The 23,787-nt window shown below is 41.6% G+C and overlaps 1 protein-coding gene across 1 annotated transcript in view; it reads left to right on the top strand.

The window, feature by feature from the left end:
- Nucleotides 1-23,761, top strand: part of LOC126123982 (putative per-hexamer repeat protein 5) — a 58,879-nt gene extending 35,118 nt beyond the window's left edge. The window contains exons 2-3 of the mRNA XM_049915104.1: nucleotides 8,741-9,127; nucleotides 23,757-23,761. Of these exons, the coding sequence (XP_049771061.1) occupies nucleotides 8,741-9,127; nucleotides 23,757-23,761 (392 nt within the window). The remainder of the gene's footprint in view (nucleotides 1-8,740; nucleotides 9,128-23,756) is intronic.
- Nucleotides 23,762-23,787: the final 26 nt, after the last annotated feature.

Here is a 23,787-nt window from a genome sequence, read left to right as displayed (position 1 = left end):
ATTTCTCCTCCTTACAGGAGGCATCACAACAACGTTTCACCAGGCATCGCCGGTCAGCTGCTGCTTGTGTATGAGAAATCGGTTGGAAACTTTCCTCATGTCAGCACGTTGTAGGTGTGGCCACCGGCGCCAACCTTGTGTGAATGCTATGAAAAGCTAATCATTTGCATATCACAGCATCTTCTTCCTGTCGGTTAAATTTCGCGTCTGTAGCACGTCATCTTCGTGGTGTAGCAATTTGAATGACCAGTAGTGTACATCAAATGGAAGAGTAACTGAAACTGTTTCTACACTTGTACGTATGCACTGTTCCCTGTGGCTTCTGTTAGAAAGCGTTAGTAGCAAAGAAGGCCAGTTATGGACAGAAAGCTCTCAAGGAGTGAATCTATTGTAACAGTGCAATATGCGTTCCGTATTAAGATCCATCGTATTGCTGCAAGTGATAATAGCATCCGCAGACGATAACATCCTGAAGACAACGGTTGTCTTTGCAAATTGATGAGTTCGTAATGACCAAGTGTGACTGGAGAACGTGTTGAACGAGTCAGAGATTATTTCACGCGTAGCGCCAAGAAACCAGTCTGGGAGGCTAGTCATAAGTTAGCACTTGCAGTAACGTATGAATGGAGACTTTTAGGGAGGCGGTTACAACTAGACGTTTATTGTTTGCAATTGTTACAATCTCTAAAACCTACGGACTACTGGTTATGTTCCAAGTTTGGAAAAAATTGGAAATTTGTGGTAAGTTCTTTTGCGACCAAACTGCTGAGCTCATCGGTCCCTAAGCTTACGGATTACTAAATCTAAATCAGAATAACTTACGCTAAGTACAACACACACACCCATGCCCGAGGGAGGACTCGAACCTCCGACGGGGGAAGCCGCACGGACCATGACGATACGCCCGAGACCGTTCGGCTACCCCGCGTGGCTGCCAAGTTTGCAAACGAAATTTTGTAACATGAAAATGAGTACTTTCTGGATCGTGTCGTCTTCAGATATAAATCGACATTTCACCTAAGTGGAAATGTGAACACACATTATGTGCACTTCTGGGGGTCAGAAAATTCCCACAAGGTAGTACAGTTGCAAGATACTCTCCTAAATTGAATGTTTTTATACCATATGCTGGCGGAAAGCTTACGGGCAATTCTAACTGGCGTTTCTTAGCTTGATGCGCTAGAGGTGTAGCTCTTTTCCCAACTGAAAGAAGCAGAAACATAGAACTTTATTTGGCAACAAGTCGGTGCGCCGATTCAATGGCATAACTCGCGATTAGTCAAACGACCAATGGATTGGCCGCAAGGGGCCGGATGAAGGAACTTGTGTCGCATGGCCTCCACGTTCACCCGAACCGACGCCATGCGATTTTTACCTTGGAGGGTCGTGAAGTATCGTGCGTTTCTGGCTCCGCTACCAGCTGATCCACGTGACTTAAGAATCAGGACTGAAGCAGTTGTGAAAACAATTACTCCAGACACACTGTTCAAAGATTGAGAAGAACTCTCCTATAGACTCGGTATGTGCCGTGTGAGAGGAATGGTGCTCATACTGAACATTTGTAAGAATAACTGTTTGAGTTTCTCTTTCATTTAATGTATTATTTATAACTGTAAGTTGAATGTAATATGCACTACAAAGGTTTAAAATCCTGATATTCATTTTGAAATAACCAGTATTTTTGCTCTATGCTCTAGTCAGCAGAAAGCGAAAGTGTTGTAATAGCATCTGAATACAATCGTGTTTTGTCGCACGAAGAAACTGAGACAGATAAAAAAGTGAGGTTTGCAACCACAATACTGCATTTGTTCTCGTTGCACCCTGTACCATGGACATGGAATTTTCGTTAACAATACGAGGAGAAGTGATCAGAGATTTTGTAAATGTCGCCTACGGACATGATCAGTACATATCACCTCCCATTGTAAGTTGCTATAATTTTAGCTGATTTTTCCATAAATACAATCTTTAAGTGTGAGGAATTACCACATGTAACAAATTAATTATTGCTAAGTGTGAGTTTCTCGTTCGTTAAAAACAATGGCATAAGCATGTCACCTTCCACTGCTGTTGACATTTTTAGCCAATTTCTCCACAAATACCAGCTCCAAGTATGAGACAGGTCAATATTACAATACAACAATTAAACTATTGCAACAAGGACACATCCTGGTATTCTTGTTAATGAGTGATATCATAGTTTGTCAAAAAATGGCATAAGTAATACACATCCCTGAACTATTTAAGCTTTTGGTCGTTTTCTCTAAAGACAGGTACATAAAGAACCACCCTTACCAACTTCCAGAGCGAAACATTTAAGCAAACTACAATGATATACCATGTTAAACAACTAGCACAGTGTGATATTTTACCAAATACACTCCCATCTACATTAAACAAACAACGTACTGCAACAAATAAGTACCACTTCAAATGCGAACTTTTTAGGTTAGGTTACGCTTTACCGTGACTGTTATTGACATTAAATGAAACAAAAAGTTTACTGTTACCAGTTTAACCTCCGTCATCAGGTGGATTTACATCTGTTAACATGACATTTGTGTGTGTGTTGTGTTGCGATGTTTTGGAGGAACTTGTGGCACTGCCTAGTGGAGAAACAAAACACTATTTCAGAACATACTTTTGGGTTTCCTTTGACAAAAAATTAAACGTGTATCTAACGGTAAATATAAAAATAAGTAAAATAAAGTACCTCCAGTGGTCACAGGTTTCTTTCACTGTCGTAACATATCACATATATACTGTCATGTTTTGTAAACAAATATGGCGTCAGAAACTATTAGGTGCATGGATCGTATAGCAGAAGAGAAAATATTATCACAAAGTACAAAGAATATACGACCTAACAACATTATTACAGAATAAATTTTTTAAGGGATTTGGAGGTGTTGTTTGCGTGTTGAATACATTCGTTGGAATAAATACTTCATGTGGTATATAAGTTAGATTTTGACAAGTTAAAATAGCTGAAACTTCGTACTCATTTATACAGTCAGGCGAAGTGTCACAAACTTTAAGTACAATAATCATATTGGCTACAGTGGTAAAATTATACACAAATAACAATTTTGGTTGGGATTCATAGATAGATATGAAAGGCTGGAGGCAGAGGGGGAGGAAGAAAAAGAGAAAATAAGAGGGAGGGAGAGGGTGGAAAGAGTGATTGTATGAGAGCAACTTTACAAGGCAAGGGGTATTAAGATTAAATCCGTTACATGTAATAACTGCCTAAATGCTGTGGTAATACATTGGTTAATGCTTAAAAATATGCAGATGGATGTGCAATTTGTGCCAGTAGTTGATGTACATATAGATTCAAGCTGACAAGAGGGTACAAGCTGTTGATATGATGATATATCTGTAAATGAGGTCCACCTCTTGTACACCCGGGGGCTGTCGTGGTAACATAACTAAATATTTATGGTAAATATTAGTGTGTGTGTGTTTGTGTGTGTGTGTGATTTGTAATTTTTAATGACGTACGCAGTTGCTGGAAACAGAGATGATACTGTTGTGAATATTGTCAGTTTTCTGCCTTTTGGTTGCATGTGTAGCATGTTGATACTTGTGTTATTAACCTGGTGTTTTGTTTCATGCAGATGGGTGGCTATTGCTGATGTGTGGTATTTTTTGTTTTTCAGTGCTTTCATTTGTTCTTTTAATCTAATCTGAAATTATCTGCCTGTCTGGCCTATTTAGAAGCAGTCACAGTCCAAACATTTCGTTTTGTACACACCTGTGTGATGAAGTGGGTTTCGTGTGCTGATGTTGTGGGGTAACTTGTATCTGATCTTGTTGTCTGTAGTAAAGGATATGCTTATGCCTTTTCGTTTGAAGACATTGGCAATCTGGTGTGAAATGTTACCTAGAAAGGGGATTGTATGGAAGATGCTATTTTCTTTCTGTTTTTGTTTTTTGTGTTGTGATTGCTTTACCATTATTGAGTGTTTCGGGGTGTCTACTACAGAGCTGTTATAACCATTTGCAATAGCTGTTTGTTTTATTCTTTCAGTTTCTTGATCACATTTGACTTCAGATAATGGTAGTTGGATAGCTCTATTGATCATGTACTGGAATGCTGCCATTTTGTGGGCTGTGGGGTGACAAGACGAGTTGTGGGTTGTAGTATGTGTTGTGGTAGGCTTCCGATAAATTTCAGACTGATATCTGTTATTCCTTATTCTAATGGTAAGGTCTAAGAAATTTATACTGTCATCTTTTTGGTGTTCAACTGTCAATTTTATGTTTTCATGGGTGTTTAATGACATTTAAACCCTGGAAAAGAGGTCCACAGATCATGAAATAAGGAAACTATCGCCAAAGGTACTTCCTCAATTACACTGCTCTGCTACTGTCGAGGAAAGCTTGAATTTTTCAGCTGTAATTTTTGTTAAGGTAGGCCATGGTTGAAATTTGAGTACAGTGAAATGGGGAATTAATCGAAAAGTTGACATTTCAAATACGTTTCCACCTACTATGACTATAGCTCATGCTGAAATCAGCAGCAGATCGTAAGTTCACATTCGCAGACCCATGTTAATAGAATATTTTTGTTTATTTGATTGTGTTCTTTCACCTATCTCGAGTTTTTTGCTATTAATTGTGACACATCCTTTAGGTAGGGTGACTCAGCTGCCCCTACCGACCGGTTTTATGAAACCTGTAACGCATTTAAGTACCACATGCAAGATTTTCATATTCTCTTGGTCGCTAAGTGCAAACTATTAGTCCTACAGAAAAAAATGAACGGCATCTTTTTCTAGGAAATTTAATGTAGTTAATTTTTGTACTGGGTTATATTTGTGTTAGGGTCGTCGCTTTCAACTTATTCAAGAAAACATACGAAGGTGACCAAGGAACTTGTTTCTCCTTGAATAACTTGAAAACTGTGGCATCATTAAATTTCGTACGAAGGCGCTATGATCATTTCTTTTGTAGGATTAAGAGTTTGTGCGTAACGAGCGAGACAATACGAAAAATCTCGCGTGTGGCTTTTGAAGGTGTTATCGGTTACATAAAACCGATTGGTAGCGGCAGCTGAAGCACCCCGCGTACAATAACTTAACTACGTGGAACAATAACCACCACCAGTCACAATGGAAAGTAATTTTATTTAACGCACGATCGGTTTCGGCCTTGTGGCCATCTTCAGGTGGCTAAGTGACACGTGTTGCAAAATATTGTAGCAGTTACACAAAGCTGATGTATACATAACGTTTTCACATTAGAAGTATCACATTTCTTTTTTACAAAAATATTTTGTTATTTACAGGTTAACTGTATATTCGTCACAATGCTAATTATTGATGCTTCCATATTATGTCTTTGATAAAGCATTGGGACTTTAGATGTTAGTAACTTCAGACACTCATGCACTCACAACATGTTTTCATTTGAAAAATAGAGGCCGTGATCAAAGAGCTTAAGCCCAACAAGTTTAGAGATGTTACACATTCAGATACATAAAAGATTTTAGATATTATGGAAATGAAATTGTTTCATGACTGTGGAACCACACTGTCATTTATAATATCTGGAATTCATTCTGGTAAATTATATAGGTCCTGAGGTTAAACAGACATTGTATTTTGTTTTCGCCATATCAGATTCTCAATTAACAAGCAGAGCTAGCAAATGTGTCATTTCTACACATCTTTAGACAAATACAGAGGGGTCCAAAAAAATGTATCCACTGTTTAAAAGTCCATAACTTGCAAACTAATTGACGGAGTTCTCTCATTTTTTGAGAAAGTGTATATTAAAGTCCAACTTGAAGATATCACTGTAGGTGTTTGAAATGGTCACCATTAACATTCACACACAAACGATGCCACCGAACTGCAGCACGAACTACTGACTGCAACGTGTTCTTTTGGATATTTGCACATGAATGTACGATGGATTTTCGAAGTTCATTCAATGTGCGTGGCTTTGGTCGATAAACGACGTCCTTTAGTGTTCCCCAAAGGTAAAAGTCCAGAGGAAAAAAAATGGCTCTGAGCACTATGGGACTTAACTTCTGAGTTCATCAGTCCCCTATAACTTAGAACTACTTAAACCTAACTAACCTAAGGACATCACACACATCCATGCCCGAGGCAGGATTCGAACCTGAGGCCGTAGCGGTCGTGCGGTTCCAGACAGTAGCCCCTAGAACCGCTCGGCCACTACGGCCGACTTTCGTACTTAAAATACCACTTCAAAACTGACTTCCTTTCATCGGACGTAAGCCTTGCGCCAGCCATGTTTACTCAAGTAACTAGGTGCAACTAAGAACAAAACACTTTTTTTTTCTTATGGGACTTAACTGCTAAGGTCATCAGTCCCTAAGCTTACACACTATTTAACCTAAATTGTCCTAAGGAACTAAGGACAAACACACACACCGATGCCAGTGGGAGGACTCGAACCTCCGCCGGGACCAGCCGCACAGCCCAAACAAAACACTGACTATCTGGCGACTGTCATCTGACAGAACAAAACAACGCAACACAATCTTGTGTGGCGATTAACGGAACTACAAACTATTACACTACCAAAGATGAGACAACTCCGTCAAATAGTTTGCCAGTAATGGACTTTTAAACATTGGATCCATTTTTTGGACCCCTCTTTATTTTAAAAATCAAAAACTGTAGTTCATGGTCACCTCACAACTAGCAGTTGTTTGAAAGAAGTACAATATCTATTTAACCTTATATAATTTACCAGAAACCCTTCAAGATATTATAATTGAGAGTGTGGTTCCACAGTCATGTAACAGTTTCATTTTCACAATTTGTTATATCTGTTATACGTATCCTTAGGTGTAGCATCTCTGTACTTATTTGATTTAAGCTCTTCGAGCATATTGTCTATTTTTCAAATGTAAACACGTTGTGAGTGCATGTGTGTCCGAAGTTACCAACATCCAAACTGCCACCACTTTATAATAATTAGCATGGAGAAAATGTACAATTAAGGTGTAGAAAATTAAATATTTTTTTATGAAAATGTGATAAACGTTATGTGAAAACGATATGGCTGCACCAGCTTTATGAATTACTATAATATTTTGCTATATAAGTCGCTTATACACTTCCAAATGCCTATTTAGTCTTCATCACATTTTCTGTTTTTGATTTAAACAGTGATCGCCAATACTGCGTATGGGAACATATACTCGAATGTAAACCACCTAAACATGGGAAGAAGCGCGAAACCGGTCGAGTGTCACATAAAATCACCTTCTATTTTGACTGGTAGCGGTTATTATTCTACACCCTACAAAGGAACAATCACAGAGTTCAACTGCATCCACTGTGGATAAGATGTTGTTGTGGTCTTCAGTCCAGAGAGTGGTTTGATGCAGCTCTCCATGCTACCCTATCCTGTGCGAGCTGCTTCATCTCCCAGTACCTACTGCAACCTACACCCTTCTGAATCTCTTTAGTATACTCATCCCTTGGTCTCCCTCTACAATTTTTACCCTCCACGCTGCCCTCCAATACTAAACTGGTGACCCATTGATGCCTAAGATCATGTCCAGCCAACCGATCCCTTCTTCTGGTCAAGTTGTGCCACAAACTCCTCTTCTCCCCAATTCCATTCAATACCTCCTCATTAGTTATGTGATCTACCCATCTAATCTTCAGCATTCTTCTGTAGCACCACATTTCGAAAGCTTCTATTTTCTTCTTGTCCAAGCTATTTATCGCCCACGTGTCACTTCCATACATGGCTACACTCCATACAAATACTTTCAGAAACGACTTCCAGACACTTAAATCTTTACTCGATGTGAACAAATTTGTCTTCTTCAGAAACACTTTCCCTGCCATTGTCAGTCTACATTTTATATCCTCTCTACTTCAACCCTCATCAGTTATTTTCCTTCCCAAATAGCAAAACTCCTTTACTACTTTCAGCGTCTCATTTCCTAATCTAATTCCCTCAGCATCTCCCGACTTAGTTCGACTACATTTCATTATCCTCGTTTTGCTTTTGTTGATGTTCATCTTATATCCTCGTTTCAAGACACTGTCCATTCCGTTCAACTGCTCTTCCAAGTCCTTTGCTGACTCTGACGGAATTACAATGTCATCGGCGAACCTCAAAGTTTTTATTTCTTCCCTATGAATTTTAATACCTACTCTGAATTTTTCATTTGTTTCCTTTAATGCTTGCTCAATATACAGATTGAATAACATCGGGGAGAGGCTATAACCCTGTCTCACTCCCTTCCCAAACACTGCTTCCCTTTCATGCCCCTCGACTCTTATAACTGCCATCTGCTTTCTGTACAAATTGTAAATAGCCTTTCGCTCCCTGTATTTTACCCCTGCCTCCTTCAGAATTTGAAAGAGAGTATTCCAGTCAACATTGTCAAAAGCTTTCTCTAAGTCTACAAACGCTAGAAACGTAGGTTTGCCTTTTCTTAATCTAGCTTCTAAGATACGTGGTAGGGTCAGTATTGTCTCACGTGTTCCATTATTTCTATGGAATCCAAACTGATCTTCCCCGAGGTCGGCTTCTACCAGTTTTTCCATTCTTCTGTAAAGAACTCGCGTTAGCATTCTGCAGCTGTGACTTATTAAACTGGTAGTTCGTTAATTTTCACATCTGTCAACACCTGCTTTCCTTGGGAATGGAATTATTATATTCTTCTCGAAGTCTGATAAATACATGGGTAAAATACGTTTCATAATTTAACTGTATTCCACATGACTTCAACGACCAGAAGACGATGCGGCGCTGCCGTCGTACGCGGACGGCCCCGAGCCGTTCCTGCAGCTGCCTGGCGCGACAGCGACAGGTGCTGCGCTGTACGGCGGCTGTGGGGGCGGCAAGTGTGGCGGGGACGGGGACGGCGGGCAGCGCGGGGGCCGCTTCCTGGGCCTGCTGGCCGGCCTCAAGCTGGGCGGCAGCGACGCGGCGGGCAGCCTCGCCGCCTCCAACAGCTTCTCCTGGTTCGGCAAGCCCATCAACTACGCTCTGTCGCTCTCCTACGGCAACCCGCCACCCACGGGTCCCACCGGGCCGACGGCGCCAACCAACCCCACCAACCCCACTGGAACCGGAACCGGGACTGGAACCGGAACCGGAACCGGGACAGGCACAGGCACAGGTATATATCGCACGCGCATATCCTCGTCTACATCTACGTCTGTACAATGCAGACCACTATGGAGTGAGTGGCACAGGGTAATTCCCAGTAAACAATGTATTAGGTTCCCAGAATGAGATTTTCACTCTGCAGCGGATTGTGCGCTGATATGAAACTTCGTGGCAGATTAAAACTGTGTGCCGGACCGAGACTCGAACTCGGGACCTTTCCGTTTCGCGGGCAAGTGCTCTACCATCTGAGCTACCCAAGCACGACTCACGCCCCGTCCTCACAGCTTTACCTCTACCAGTACCTCGTCTTCTACCTTCCAAACTTTGCAGAAGCTCCCCTGCGAACCATGAAGAACTAGCACTCCTGACAGAAAGGTTATGGCGGAGACATGGCTTAGCCGCAGCCTGGGGGATGTTTCCAGAATGCAGTTGCCCGCAGAAGGCAAAGGTCCCGAGTTCGACTGTCGGTCCGGCACACAGTTTTAATCTGCCAGGAAGTTTCAATTTATTAGGTTTTTATTCATTTCATCAGATGCAGTTATATGATATAGAAATACAAACATGATATCTGTCAGACTCCGCCGCCGGGGTGGCCGAGCGATTCTAGGCGCTACAGTCTGGAACCGCACGACCGCTACGGTCGCAGGTTCGAATCCTGCCTCGGGCATGGATGTGTGTGATGTCCTTAGGTTAGCTAGGTTTAAGTACTTCTAAGTTCTAGGGGACCGATGACCTCAGAAGTTAAGTCCCATAGTGCTCAGAGCCATTTGAACCATTTTCTGTCAGACTTCATTACGAAATGTAAGAAGCAGTGTATTAAGTAAAACTTAATTACACTGACCGATAAAGAAATGAAGCACCTGGAAGTCATGGTTGGATGTCAATGTAACCTCATACATGGACACGGCGTTGGCGGCTATGTAAATGATTAGAGTTATAATGATCTGTGACAGGTAGGACGGCCATCAAAGTGTGCTCCGGAGTGAATGTGATGTGTTGCGGGCATGCAATCGTTCCAGTTGACAGGTAGTGTTGAGAACTTACATCACACAGACTTCCACGATCGTCAGATGCACAGGACGATCGATATTTACAAGTGACAGTGGGCTGAATGCCACATAACTGAATTTGGAGTTCAAAGAGGCTACAGAACGTCATGTATCGCATCAAAGTGTTAGGAGACGACTGGATGATCCGAATCGACATACCCGTCGGGCATGGCGAGCACCGTGTCGTGAACAGAAACACCACTGGCTTCGTTAAAGATGGGCAAGAAATTATGCAGTATGAACGCCACAGGACTTGTGTCGGGTGTTGTTTGCGGACGAAACTCCGATCAGTTTCAACCCTGATAATCGCAGACAACTAGTTTCGAGACAACTTGGTACCATCGAACGCCTCCAACACTGTGTCCAGGTGGGCAACGAGGTGCTGGTGGAGTAATGTTCCGGGGTGGCGTTACATGGGGCAATCTTACATTTCTCGTAGTTGTTGAGATACAAGGACGATATTCCAGAATGAGAGCTTCTGTAAAGTTTGGAAGGTACGAGACGATGTACTGGCAGAAGTAAAGCTGTGAGGACGGGACGTGAGTCGTGCTTGGGTAGCTCAGATGGTAGAGCACTTGCCCGCGAAAGGCTAAGGTCCCGAATTCGAGTCTCGGTCCGGCACACAGTTTTAAACTGCCAGGAAGTTCCATAGAAGGACGATATTCTGCAACCAATTGTGGTACCTTATCGTCAACATTTTGGAGACAATTTCATCTTGATGGATGACAATTCGCATGCTCAACTTGCTGCTCTCGTTAATACTTCTCTTCAGGATGCTAGTATCACCAGAGTGGAGTGGTTTGCCTGCCTGCCTGGACATGTGTGCAGCTGACTGAAACGAGCTGTTTTTGGAAGTCGACAACGACCATTTCGAACCGCCATTGAAGAGTGGGAGAAGTTGGACGAGGCTTGATGAGTTCATTAGTGGTATGCCACGCCACATTGGAGCCTACACGACAGCAAGCGGACGTTACACCACGCACTGCGACTGCTCAGGAATCCCGTGAAACAACGGCTAAGGGAAAGAGACGATTTTGTCGCTACACAAATGCTGTTTTTATATATATATATATATATATATATATATATATATATATATATATATATATATATATATATATATGTGTGTGTGTGTGTGTGTGTGTGTGTGTGTGTAGTGTTACAAAAAGTTACGGCCAAACTTTCAGGAAACATTCTATACACACAAAGAAAGAAAATATGTTATGTGGACATGTGTCCGGAAACGCTTACTTTCCATGTTAGAGCTCATTTTATTACTTCTCTTCAAATCACATTAATCATGGAATGGAAACACACAGCAACAGAACGTACCCGCATGACTTCAAACACTTTGTTACAGGAAATGTTCAAAATGTCCTCCGTTAGCGAGGATACATGCATCCACTCTCCGTCGCATCGAATCCCTGATGCGCTGATGCAGTCCTGGAGAATGGCGTATTGTATCACAGCCGTCCACAATACGAGCACGAAGAGTCTCTATATTTGGTACCACGGTTGCGTAGACCAGAGCTTTCAAATGCCCACATGAATGAAAGTCAAGAGGTCAGGAGAGCGTGGAGGCCATGGAATTGGTCCGCCTCTACCAATCCATCGGTCGCCGAATCTGTTGTTGAGAAGCGTACGAACACTTCGACTGAAATGTGCAGGGGCTCCATCGCGCATGAACCACATGGTGTGTCGTACTTGTAAAGGCGCATTTTCTAGCAGCACAGGTAGAGTATCCCGTATGAAATCATGATAACCTGCTCCATTGAGCGTAGGTGGACGAAACTAAAATGGGCTCTAACATGGAAATTAAGCGTTTCCGGACACATGTCCACATAACATCTTTTCTTTGTTTGTTTGTGAGGAATGTTTCCTGAAAGTTTGGCCGTACCTTTTTGTAACACCCTGGACAAATTGCAAATGAATATATACTTATGCCTGAGAGCCAATTTTTTTGTGTCATGAATTTCCATATAAAGGGGTGACGCAAAACTTCTGTTGATGTGTATGTATGTGTGTATTGTTCGCGGCTCTAGTTCCGTTGCTAATTATAAATTGGGCTAACGGAAGAGATAATATTCAAAGAAGAGCTGAATTCCTTCACACGGATTCGTTTAGAAAGCCTGAGAATGTCCCAGAAATGCTCAGCAGTCTACAAATGGAGTCTGCAAAAAATGAGTTGTGCGTTACGCAGAGTCTCGAAAGCTCACGATCAGTCGACACAGGAAATAGGTAGCTTCCTTGGGTCTTGCTTAATGATCGCCACGGAAGAATTACATAAATTGTACGACAGATGTAAATGTAGATGTAGACAAGACAACGGAATAACGATTTTCTGTCACACCAGCAGTAAGCATAAGCGTTCTTAAAACGCATTTGCTGAACATTTTGAGTAAACTCAAGCATAATTTATATAATCAGACGGACTACTGTTGCCTGGCCTAATACAGTTACCGTAATCAATGCAATTTTAGATGACGATGTGATTATGTCAAATGGTGCACATCTCCTGTAAAGCCCTTCTCAAGTGATTGTCTTCATCATGTCTACTGCTGCACTAAGGCGGTGGCCGGCTCAGGCCAGCCCGTGACGACGTATGAAATCTTGAAATTTGTGCCTGTCAAAAATCTATGACATCTTCGTGCTTTGTTCCTGGAAACTAGCTCCTCACCAAGTTACGACCTACATGCACCCAGATAGTCCTCATCCACCTGAAACGCTCCGTAAGAGTTACGGTCTACCTCCAAACCGACAGTCGATATCAGAAAGAGAACCAAAGCAGGCCATACTGTGATTTGGTGCTGTTCAAAACACAAATCAATGTATGGCCGAGGAATGATTAAGAGCAAAGACTGGACGGTGCTTAGTTCAAACGAGCTTCAATGTGGAGCTCTGGATGTCGGTCGCTTCAAAGTAAGAAAGACTCTGAACCAGGTGAACTAGAGGGCACGAGAGAAAGAGACTTCCATTTTTAAAATATATTCCGTAGAGTTAATTGACCTGCAAAATCGCAGCTATGATTTACTTAAATACCTGAGCAGAAAGAAACGAAGAGCACTTCAGTCACCCACCAGACCAAATCACACGGAAATCAGAAAATTTCCATGATTTTCTCAGATAGAAAATAAAATTATGATCACTCCAGACTGTAAAAATTTTGGCATTGTAGTTTTTGTTCGAGCATTTACAGCCACCTTAATCGGGCGTCGCTATAAAGTAATTCACCACAGAAGCACTCTCTGTTCTTCTACCTACCGGACAAGTTGCCGAATTCGGACAAGGGGATTAGTGAACTTTCTCTCGACATTTTTTGGTCGCAAATTTTATTGTACGCATTTAAAATGACACCCCTTTGTGCCTGCTTGTGAGGCTGTATTAGAAAGGATAAGGAAATTCCTATTTCCCAGGGAAGCCATGATCCATAACCATTCCGACTGTCGGCTAACCTTCGGAAAATCCCAAGTACCCTTACCGGCAAGTAACTAAGTCTATGAACAGTCTGCTACCAAGTGTTACATGTTCTATGTAAGTCCGTTGCTGTCAACAGTGCTTTACTAAACATACCACTGCCCACCATCTCATTCAGTTGGGATACTTATCCCATTCAAATGCATACAACAAAACATCTACCTTCCGATAACGAAAATACAAACGCCGCTAATTCATCCCACGTGAAATTTGTGCGGCAAACTCACGTTAAAACCATACGAAGCCTCATCAGCAGCATCAAGCTCAGACTCAGAGAGAATAAAGCACACTCGTCATTATTGGCTGAACGTACAAAGTCATCATGCTTTTGCTACAGAGAACTTAACTCGCCTTAGTGTTTTCGCAGTACACATCAGACATGTGCAGGAGTTTAACATTCTGCTCGGAAAATCGAAAATGCGTATCGCTATGGAAAGCACGGTTATGTTTGTAAGAGGCGTGGATAATTGGAAATAAGCTGTCTGTAGGAATCCGTCGTAATTAAAATTCATTTTTCTGATGAGCTGCTTCTAGAGTAGATAAACTTCTACAAAGGAATGAATACTTAAAAAGAGTAAGTGTGAAAGTAGGCCCGAAAATCTAATATTATAGGACTAAAATAAAGTACAATGAACTCATCTAGTCATAGAACTAGGTGCTGAGGTATTGCAGTAGACGAGAGTGGTTCCAGATATACACTATGTGATCAAAAGTATCCGGACACTTGACTGAAAATGACTTACAAGTTCGTGGCGCCCTCCATCGGTAACGCTGGAATTCAGTACGGTGATGGCCCACCCTTAGCCTTGATGGCATACGTTCAGTCAGGTGCTGGAAGGTTTCTTGGGGAATGGCACCCCATTCTTCACGGAGTGCTGCACTGAGGAGAGGTATCGATGTCGGTCGCTGAGGCCTGGCACGAAGTCGGCGTTCCAAAACATCCCAAAGGTGTTCTATAGGATTCAGGTCTGGACTCTGTGCAGGCAAGTCCATTACAGGGATGTTATTGTCGTGTAACCACTCCGCCACAGGCCGTGCATTAAGAACAGGTGCTCGATCGTGTCGAAAGATGCAATCGCCATCCCCGAATTGCTCATCAACAATGGGAAGCAAGAAGGTGCTTAAAATATCAATGTAGGCCTGTGTGGTGATACTGACACGCGAAACAAGGGGTGCAAGCACCCTCCATGAGAAACACGACCACACCATAACACCACCGCCTCCGAATTTTACTGTTGGCACTGTACACGCTGGCAGATGAGGTTCACCGGGCATTCGCCATACCCACGCCCTGCCATCGGATCGCCACGTTCTGTACCGTGATTCATCACTCCATACAAAGTTTTTCCACTGTTCAGTCGTCCAATGTTTGCGCTCCTCACACCAAGCGAGGCGTCGTTTGGCATTTACCGGCGTGATGTGTGGCTTTTGGGCAGCCGATCGACCATGAAATCAAGCAGTACACTATTAATGCTGTAATCGAAAATTACAGGTTTGTTTTTCCTACTCATCCGCATTAACTTACATTTTCCCGAACTTAGAACTAGCTGCCATTCATCACAGCAGCAAGAAATTTTGTCTAAGTCATCTTGTCTCTTCCTACAGTCACTCAACTTCGAACCTTACCGTACAGTACAGCATCATCAACAAACAACCGCAGATTGCTGCTCACACTGCCCACCAAATCACTTATGTATATCGCACACTCCCCTGGGGCACTCCTGACGACACACTTGTGGGACATTAAGAGGATTTGTTTGGAGGAATATTAGAAGAAAAGAAAAAAAAATTACGGAATTCGAATGCAGTAGAGGTAGACTGCAACGCTGTTTCAGTCTGTGCCTCGGAGGTTGCGCGTAGTCACACGAAGTCACCCTCGAGGCCGCGGCCTGAATCCACGTAGTCTCTATGATGTTAGGCGCGTGAGACAAATTGCGTTACGCACTACTCAGCATTTTAAGCGACAATGTTTATTGGCATGTGTTACCTGCTATGGACCTTAACTCAGTCTAAATACGGGTCGCGTGCCTTGCTTTGATCCGCGAGGCAGGATTAAACATCTCACACTCCATTCTCAATAATTAAAAGCCCTGTAGCTACCTAAACGCTATCAGAAAACATTCCAAGATCCAACCATTGGACTGTGGTATGTCCACCACCAACAGTCGAATATAACGCCACCGACTGGCCAGTAACGTCTCCCGCCGATAATCGTCACTACAACAAAACAGGAAGGCAGCCAAAGTCAGCAGGGACAGAGTCCCACAAAAGCACGACTCCCACATTTCCGTACTGCAAGAAATAGAATGTACTGACATTAAGAAATCGTGCACCAACTTCACCTAGCTAACGGTTCAACGCTTTGCTCCGAGGTCTCTCTCTTTTTTCGGAACAAATTCGTGCTCTCAAAAAATGGCTCTGAGCACTATGGGACTTAACTACTGAGGTCACCAGTCCCCTAGAACTTAGAACTACTTAAACCTAACTAACCTAAGGACATCACATACATCCATGCCCGAGGCAGGATTCGAACCTGCGACCGTAGCGGTCACGCGGTTCCAAACTGAAGCGCTTAGAACCGCACGGCCACACTGGCCGGCTCGTGCTCTCCAATTTGCAACACTTGCGGAGGAAAACAAAAAGTTGTAAATAGAATTCCATGCCCATGTCCAGAAACGAGACTTGGATTCTCTCAACCCTCTGTGCTGCATTAAGTATCTTGGTTTATTACGAAGGTTCATCTACTCCTGACTTCTAATATACGCAATGAAGACACCGCCTCAGTCCCAGAGAGTTCACAACTGCTCCACCCCAAGAGGCCAGCCAACCAACTTCTCGATTTGGCAGAGCTCCGGACCGCTCAACTAAATTGTTTAAAACGCAGGGCTTTCAGCCAAAGAGAATCATGTGCAGAATGTGCCCATTCTGATCGGTCCTTTCTTGCTTCTGCTTAAAGCGCTCTTGAAAGGTGTTGCCTCCTGGCAGTACTTAAAGAACTTTCTCTGCAAGGAATATTAGGATACCTAGGTATTACACTTACGAACAACATAAGTTGCAACAATTACATAAATAATGTAAAGAAGACAAACCAAAGACTGCGTTTTATTGCCAGAACACTTAGAAGGTGCAACATATCTACTAGGTAGACTGCCTACACTACGCTCGTACGTCCTCTGATAGAATATTGCTATGCGGTATGTAATGCTCTCCAGACAGCATTGGCGGAGGACATCAAACAACTCTAAAGAACGGCAGCTCGTTTTGTACTATAGCGAAATAGGGGAGAGATTGTCACGGTTGTGATCGACGAAATCTTTTCACGAAATTTCAGTCTTCAATGTTGTCCTGAGAATACGAAAAGATTTTGTTGACGCCCACCTACATGGGGAAAAATGATCACCGTAGTAAAATAAGAGAAATCAGAGCTCTCAAGGAAAGAGTTAAGTATCCGTTTGTCCTTTAGTCTGTTCGACAGTGGTACGGTACCTAAGAGTTACTGCTGAGTCGTTGCTCTTCTAAACAGCAGTCCATACAAGCAAACCGGTTGCGTCTTTACCTGCGGTTACTCGTACTTTAGGTACTGGGCTATGGGCGTCTCTGTTTAAAAGAATGGCTCGAGCTACAGTCATAGGGTCGAGCTGTGCACGTCTGCCTTCATGTCCAGCAGCTAATACACTGTAAATAATAAACTATAGCTGTGATCTTGCAGTCAAACTGTCTATGAGTTGGCTAGAAATGCGGGTTAATAAAATACACAGAAGTACAAAATAATAAATGAGTAATTTAATAACAAGGTTCTGTTCTAAATTTCGTAATTGATGTAGACGACAGATAATAATGGCGGATCATGTTTGTTCAAGAAAGGGCATCTCAGATAAATGGGAAGTGGTCCTATGATATTCAGTTAAAATATAGTAAAGCGTTACAGAAAGGGTAGCAAAATCCCCAAACTAAACAATCATCGAAGATATGCAAAAATTAAATCCATTTCGTAATCAAAATACACGAAATTTCATCAGCTGAAAACAGTTCAGAGTTCAACATGGTGGTTCACAAATTGACACACGCAGTACGAAGAACAATAACTCATACTCTATCTATTCTCAGTTCCTTAACACAAATGGAATAAGTTAGTCCTCGTCTCTGGAGCACATTCAGCCCCCCTCAAAAGTTAGAGTACTGTAGTGGCCGTTCACTGCCCAGAATGAATCACCTATACAACTGAATCGTGCATGTTACCACAGGCAGGTCTACCTTCTTCCAGCATTCTACCCTAAGTAACAAGAATCGCTCCCTTGAGCTCTTCATTTGAAAAGTCCTAGTCTCTACCTGACTCCTGTAGTGTTTCTCTAATGTCTGCTTTTCCATTAGCTGTATGCGATCCCCACCAAAAATACATAATCCTTATGTTCTATAGACAGGGTTTGATTCAACCTGACCACCAGACTAAACCAATATATCACAACATTATTCAAATAAATAAATGCTATTTTGTCAAAAACTGACATATTGAGCCCTTGGCTGTGTACAAAATATAGATTGACTCTTACACAGAGTATTACAGCAACCAGCTACTTTTTACAATGCTATTTGTTTATTTAAACAGCGCCGTCACTGGTTTCGAACCGATAAGTTCATCTTCAGACGACTAATTCACGGTTTACATTACATTTCTTGTTTTGTTTCACCACCAGACGAAACTCCCTTGGGGTGGCGATGCCCTACAACCAAAACAAGATGAGAGACAACGTCTTTTTAATTTTAATTGTGCCGCACGACGATTTTAAGTGATGTAAGCAAATTATTATTATTATTAAATGGAAGATGTTTCGGTTACTTACAATGAAAAATCTGCGCCATTAGGTTTCAGTGCAGGTTGCTTATCATCTTGCAACATCCAAAACTGTATAATGCACTTTTTGTGTATTTATATGCACATAATGTAACACACCACTGACACACTTGGAAGTTTCGTCACATGGAGGTATGCATACAAAGATGACGACTGTATGCATACCTCCAGGTCACGAAACTTCTAAGGTATGTTACATTAAGTGCATGTATATATACAAAAAAGTGCATTATATAGTTTTGGATGTTGCAAGATGATAAGCAACCTGCACTGGAACGTAATGGCGCGGATTTTTCATAGTAAGTAACCTAAACATCTTCCAATTAATAATAATAGTTTGTTTACATCACTTAAAATCGTCGTGAGGCACAATTACAATTAAAAAGACGTCGTCTTAAAACCTGTTTTGGTTGTAGGGCATCGCCACCCCAAGGACGTTTCGTCAGGTGGGGAAACAAAACAAGAAATGTAATTTAAAACGTGAACTAGGCGTCTGAAGGTAACCTATCAGTTCGAAACCGGTAACGGCGCTGTTTAAATAAATAAATAAATAGCATTTTAAAAAGTGGCTGGTTGCTATAATGTTCTGTATGAGAGTCAACCTAAATAAATAAATGTCATAAATACTGGTTATGCTGAGATAATTTATAGTGAATACAAGTAATAGTTGGTTCATAAGTAAACTTGTGCAAGTGCGCTCACGTTAAATGACAACCAATTGTCGTTAACTATTACTCAAACAATTATTTATGCTTCTTGACAGAAGGGTCTCTTGGTTCCAGAATGAGATTTTCACTCTGCGCTGATATGAAACTTCCTAGCAGATTAAAACTGTGTGCCGAACTGATACTCGAACTCGGGACCTTTGCTTTCGCGGGCAATTTTTTATATATATATATATAGAGAGAGAGAGAGAGAGAGAGAGCAGCTAACCCCCTGATCGAACACGCTGAGCTGCCGTGCCGGCGGACTTCACAGAAGCTCTCTTGGTTCTCTGTCAATTCTGGTGTCCGCTAACACAAGCGAATGACATTTTTAAATTAGCACAGTTTTTTAACAGCATTTGCAATCAACACTTGAATGAAGTTATTGGCAAAATAGTTAACTGTGAATTACATAATTACACATGTATGACAACATGTGAAGTGTTCACACAATATTCATTTGCTATCTAACTGTCGAGAATATAATGTTCTGACAAACTTTTGGGCAGTAAAAAATTATAAAAGATGTGCTAAATCAATAAATAATATAGACAGAGATACGTAGCTTTCAGGATAGTGCAATGCTATCCTCTAAGATATAGATTGTTGAAATAACACGAAGCGATTAAAAGATGTTAATTCAGAGGTTCATTGTGTAAATGTTTATTCGTTGAGAAATATTCAAATGGCTCTGAGCGCTATGGGACTTAACTTCTGATGTCATCAGTTCCCTAGAACTTAGAACTACTTAAACCTAAGGACATCACACACATCCATGCCCGAGGCAGGATTCGAACCTGCGATCGTAGCGGTCGTGCGGTTCCAGACTGTAGCGCCTAGAACCGCTCAGCCACACCGGCCGGCTGAGAAATATTAAGTTCTGTAATTTTATAGATATTGAAATATTGTTGTGTCACTGGATGTGCCTCATTTTTCTTAGCTCGCCGATGTACTCAGATTTTTATTAATATGTAACTGTACTTCTTTGTCGAAGTTCAGACCTCAGCACCTCAGCCATCTTAAGATTGTGACACTCCGCCATGTCTTAGAGCATTGTCTCCTGCACAAAGGCCACGCGGACGACAGCCGTCAAAATTCCCCGTACTGGGATTTCCCCTGTCTCTGGTGACACTGCTAGTCTTTGTACCTGGACTCACATAGCCGCAAGCCGGAACTGCCGTGGCGCGCCCTCAGACCTGCGTCCGCTAGCGTTCCACCATACAAAAAATTCATCCTACCACGTACCAATACTGGGCAGCTGATTAGTGCACCTAAATACGTGTAACGGTACGAATGGTACAGAAACAGTCTGAAGGTGGTTCGATGAACTCTCTGCCAGGCACTTAAGTGTGAATTGCAGAGTAGTCATGTAAAAGTAGACGTAACGTAGATGTTTGAAACACCGGCCGTCCTCGGGAAAATTACTTACCTGTAAGCCACAGCCCATTTAAGGCTGAAGAAGTCTTTCTTCTCCCAGAACCCGACATTGCCGTAGACAATTGCCGAAGGAAGGACACAAAGGCACTACCAGGCAGTGAGATTTTACAAGACTTGTACTTTACCGACACAGAAGTTGGCGCTTGCGCAGCTGCTTGTCAGTCGGTGCTCTTGTATGGCATTCAACAGATTTTAAAACTTTGGACCTCTACTTCTCGAAAACGTTTGACAAACACATCTTTACATCTGAAGACCACACGGAAAGAATGGGTTAAGTCCATTTTATAGATTTTTCAGGAGGGCAGTTTCCAAGTTTAAAACATTACAGTTTCGTTGGTTATTGAAGTATGCTTTTGTAATTTATATAGTAAGAATTTATATAGTAGGAATCATAAAAGAAGATTGTATACCTGGAAGAATCCTGGAGATACTAAAAGGTATCAGATAGATTATATAATGGTAAGACAGAGATTTAGGAACCAGGTTTTAAATTGTAAGACATTTCCTGGGGCAGATGTGGATTCTGACCACAATCTATTGGTTATGAACTGCAGATTGAAACTGAAGAAACTGCAAAAAGGTGGGAATTTAAGGAGATGGGACCTGCATAAACTGAAAGAACCAGAGGTTGTAGAGAGTTTCAGGGAGAGCATAAGGGAACAGTTGACAGAAATGGGGGAAAGAAATACAGTAGAAGAAGAATGGGTAGCTCTGAGGGATGAAGTAGTGAAGGCAGCAGAGGATCAAGTAGGTAAAAAGACGAGGGCTAATAGAAATCCTTGGGTAACAGAAGAAATATTGAATTTAATTGATGAAAGGAGAAAATATAAAAATGCAGTAAATGAAGCAGGCAAAAAGGAATACAAACGTCTCAAAATTAATATATCGACAGGAAGTGCAAAATGGCTAAGCAGGGATGGCTAGAGGACAAATGTAAGGATGTAGAGGCTTGTCTCACTAGGGGTAAGATAGATACTGCCTACAGGAAAATTAAAGAGACCTTTGGAGAGAAGAGAACCACTTGTATGAATATCAAGAGCTCAGATGGCAACCCAGTTCTAAGCAAAGAAGGGAAGGCAGAAAGGTGGAAGGAGTATATAGAGGGTTTATACAAGGGCTATGTACTTGAGGACAATATTATGGAAATGGAAGAGGATGTAGATGAAGACGAAATGGGACATAAGATACTGCGTGAAGAGTTTGACAGAGCACTGAAAGACCTGAGTCGAAACAAGGCCCCGGGAGTAGACAACATTCCATTTGAACTACTGATGGCCTCGGGAGAGCCAGTCATGACAAAACTCTACCATCTGGTGAGCACGATGTATGAGACAGGCGAAATACCCTCAGACTTCAAGAAGAATATAATAATTCCAATCCCAAAGAAAGCAGGTGTTGACAGATGTGAAAATTACCGAACTATCAGTTTAATAAGTCACAGCTGCAAAATACTAACGCGAATTCTTTACAGACGAATGGAAAAACTAGTAGAAGCCGACCTCGGGGAAGATCAGTTTGGATTCCGTATAAATGTTGGAACACGTGAGGCAATACTGACCTTACGACTTATCTTAGAAGAAAGATTAAGAAAAGGCAAACCTACGTTTCTAGCATTTGTAGACTTAGAGAAAGCTTTTGACAATGTTAACTGGAATACTCTCTTTCAAATTCTGAAGGTGGCAGGGGTAAAATACAGGGAGCGAAAGGCTATTTACAGTTTGTACAGAAACCAGATGGCAGTTATAAGAGTCGAGGGGCATGAAAGGGAAGCAGTGGTTGGGAAAGGAGTAAGACAGGGTTGTAGCCTCTCCCCGATGTTATTCAATCTGTATATTGAGCAAGCAGTAAAGGAAACAAAAGAAAAATTCGGATTAGGTATTAAAATTCATGGAGAAGAAGTAAAAACTTTGAGGTTCGCCGATGACATTGTGATTCTGTCAGAGACAGCAAAGGACTTGGAAGAGCAGTTGAACGGAATGGACAGTGTCTTGAAAGGAGGATATAAGATGAACATCAACAAAAGCAAAACGAGAATAATGGAATGTAGTCAAATTAAGTCGGGTGATGCTGAGGGAATTAGATTAGGAAATGAGACACTTAAAGTAGTAAAGGAGTTTTGCTATTTAGGGAGTAAAATAACCGATGATGGTCGAAGTAGAGAGGATATAAAATGTAGACTGGCAATGGCAAGGAAAGCGTTTCTCAAGAAGAGGAATTTGTTAACATCGAGTATAGATTTAAGTGTCAGGAAGTCGTTTCTGAAAGTATTTGTATGGACGATAACTAGTTTGGACAAGAAGAGAATAGAAGCTTTCGAAATGTGGTGCTACAGAAGAATGCTGAAGATAAGGTGGGTAGTTCACGTAACTAATGAGGAGGTATTGAATAGGATTGGGGAGAAGAGAAGTTTGTGGCACAACTTGACTAGAAGAAGGGATCGGTTGGTAGGACATGTTTTGAGGCATCAAGGGATCACAAATTTAGCATTGGAGGGCAGTGTGGAGGGTAAAAATCGTAGAGGGAGACCAAGAGATGAATACACTAAGCAGATTCAGAAGGATGTAGGTTGCAGTAGATACTGGGAGATGAAGAAGCTTGCACAGGATAGAGTAGCATGGAGAGCTGCATCAAACCAGTCTCAGGACTGAAGACCACAACAACAACATAGTACATTCAATGACCTTTTCTTTAGGATTCCTTAAATGTGGAAAAAATATTATTGAAAACTGGACCCTGTATGTCTTTTTATCTGAATATCTATTTTTTAATTTCTTTGTATAATACACAAATTAGATTGTAAAAGTCAGAATGTAATGTGATATTGGGATGACACTTCACTGTAAAACTTCCCTGCAACTCCCTTGACAAAGATCTATTAGTCTTTGAGTCTCGTCATTATTGCACTGGATGTTCATGACTAATCAGGTTTTAGGAATAATACTGTTTATCAACATTCTGTTTTTATTTTCATTGAACTCACGTGAATTACAATGATTAATAAACTCATGACTCAACGTTCGTATCTTTAAATTACCTGGTATACAACTACCAAGAATTATTTAATAAATGGTTACAACACATACATTAAAAATATAGTTAATAGGACATTATTTCAATTATCAGCATAAATCAGAGTTTTTATAACCCACAGTCT

The sequence above is a fragment of the Schistocerca cancellata genome, chromosome 1, assembly GCF_023864275.1.
Source record: "Schistocerca cancellata isolate TAMUIC-IGC-003103 chromosome 1, iqSchCanc2.1, whole genome shotgun sequence".
NCBI lineage: Eukaryota > Metazoa > Arthropoda > Insecta > Orthoptera > Acrididae > Schistocerca > Schistocerca cancellata.
The sequence above is the reverse complement of the archived record's forward strand: the minus strand, read 5'-3'. Positions and strand labels throughout refer to the sequence as shown.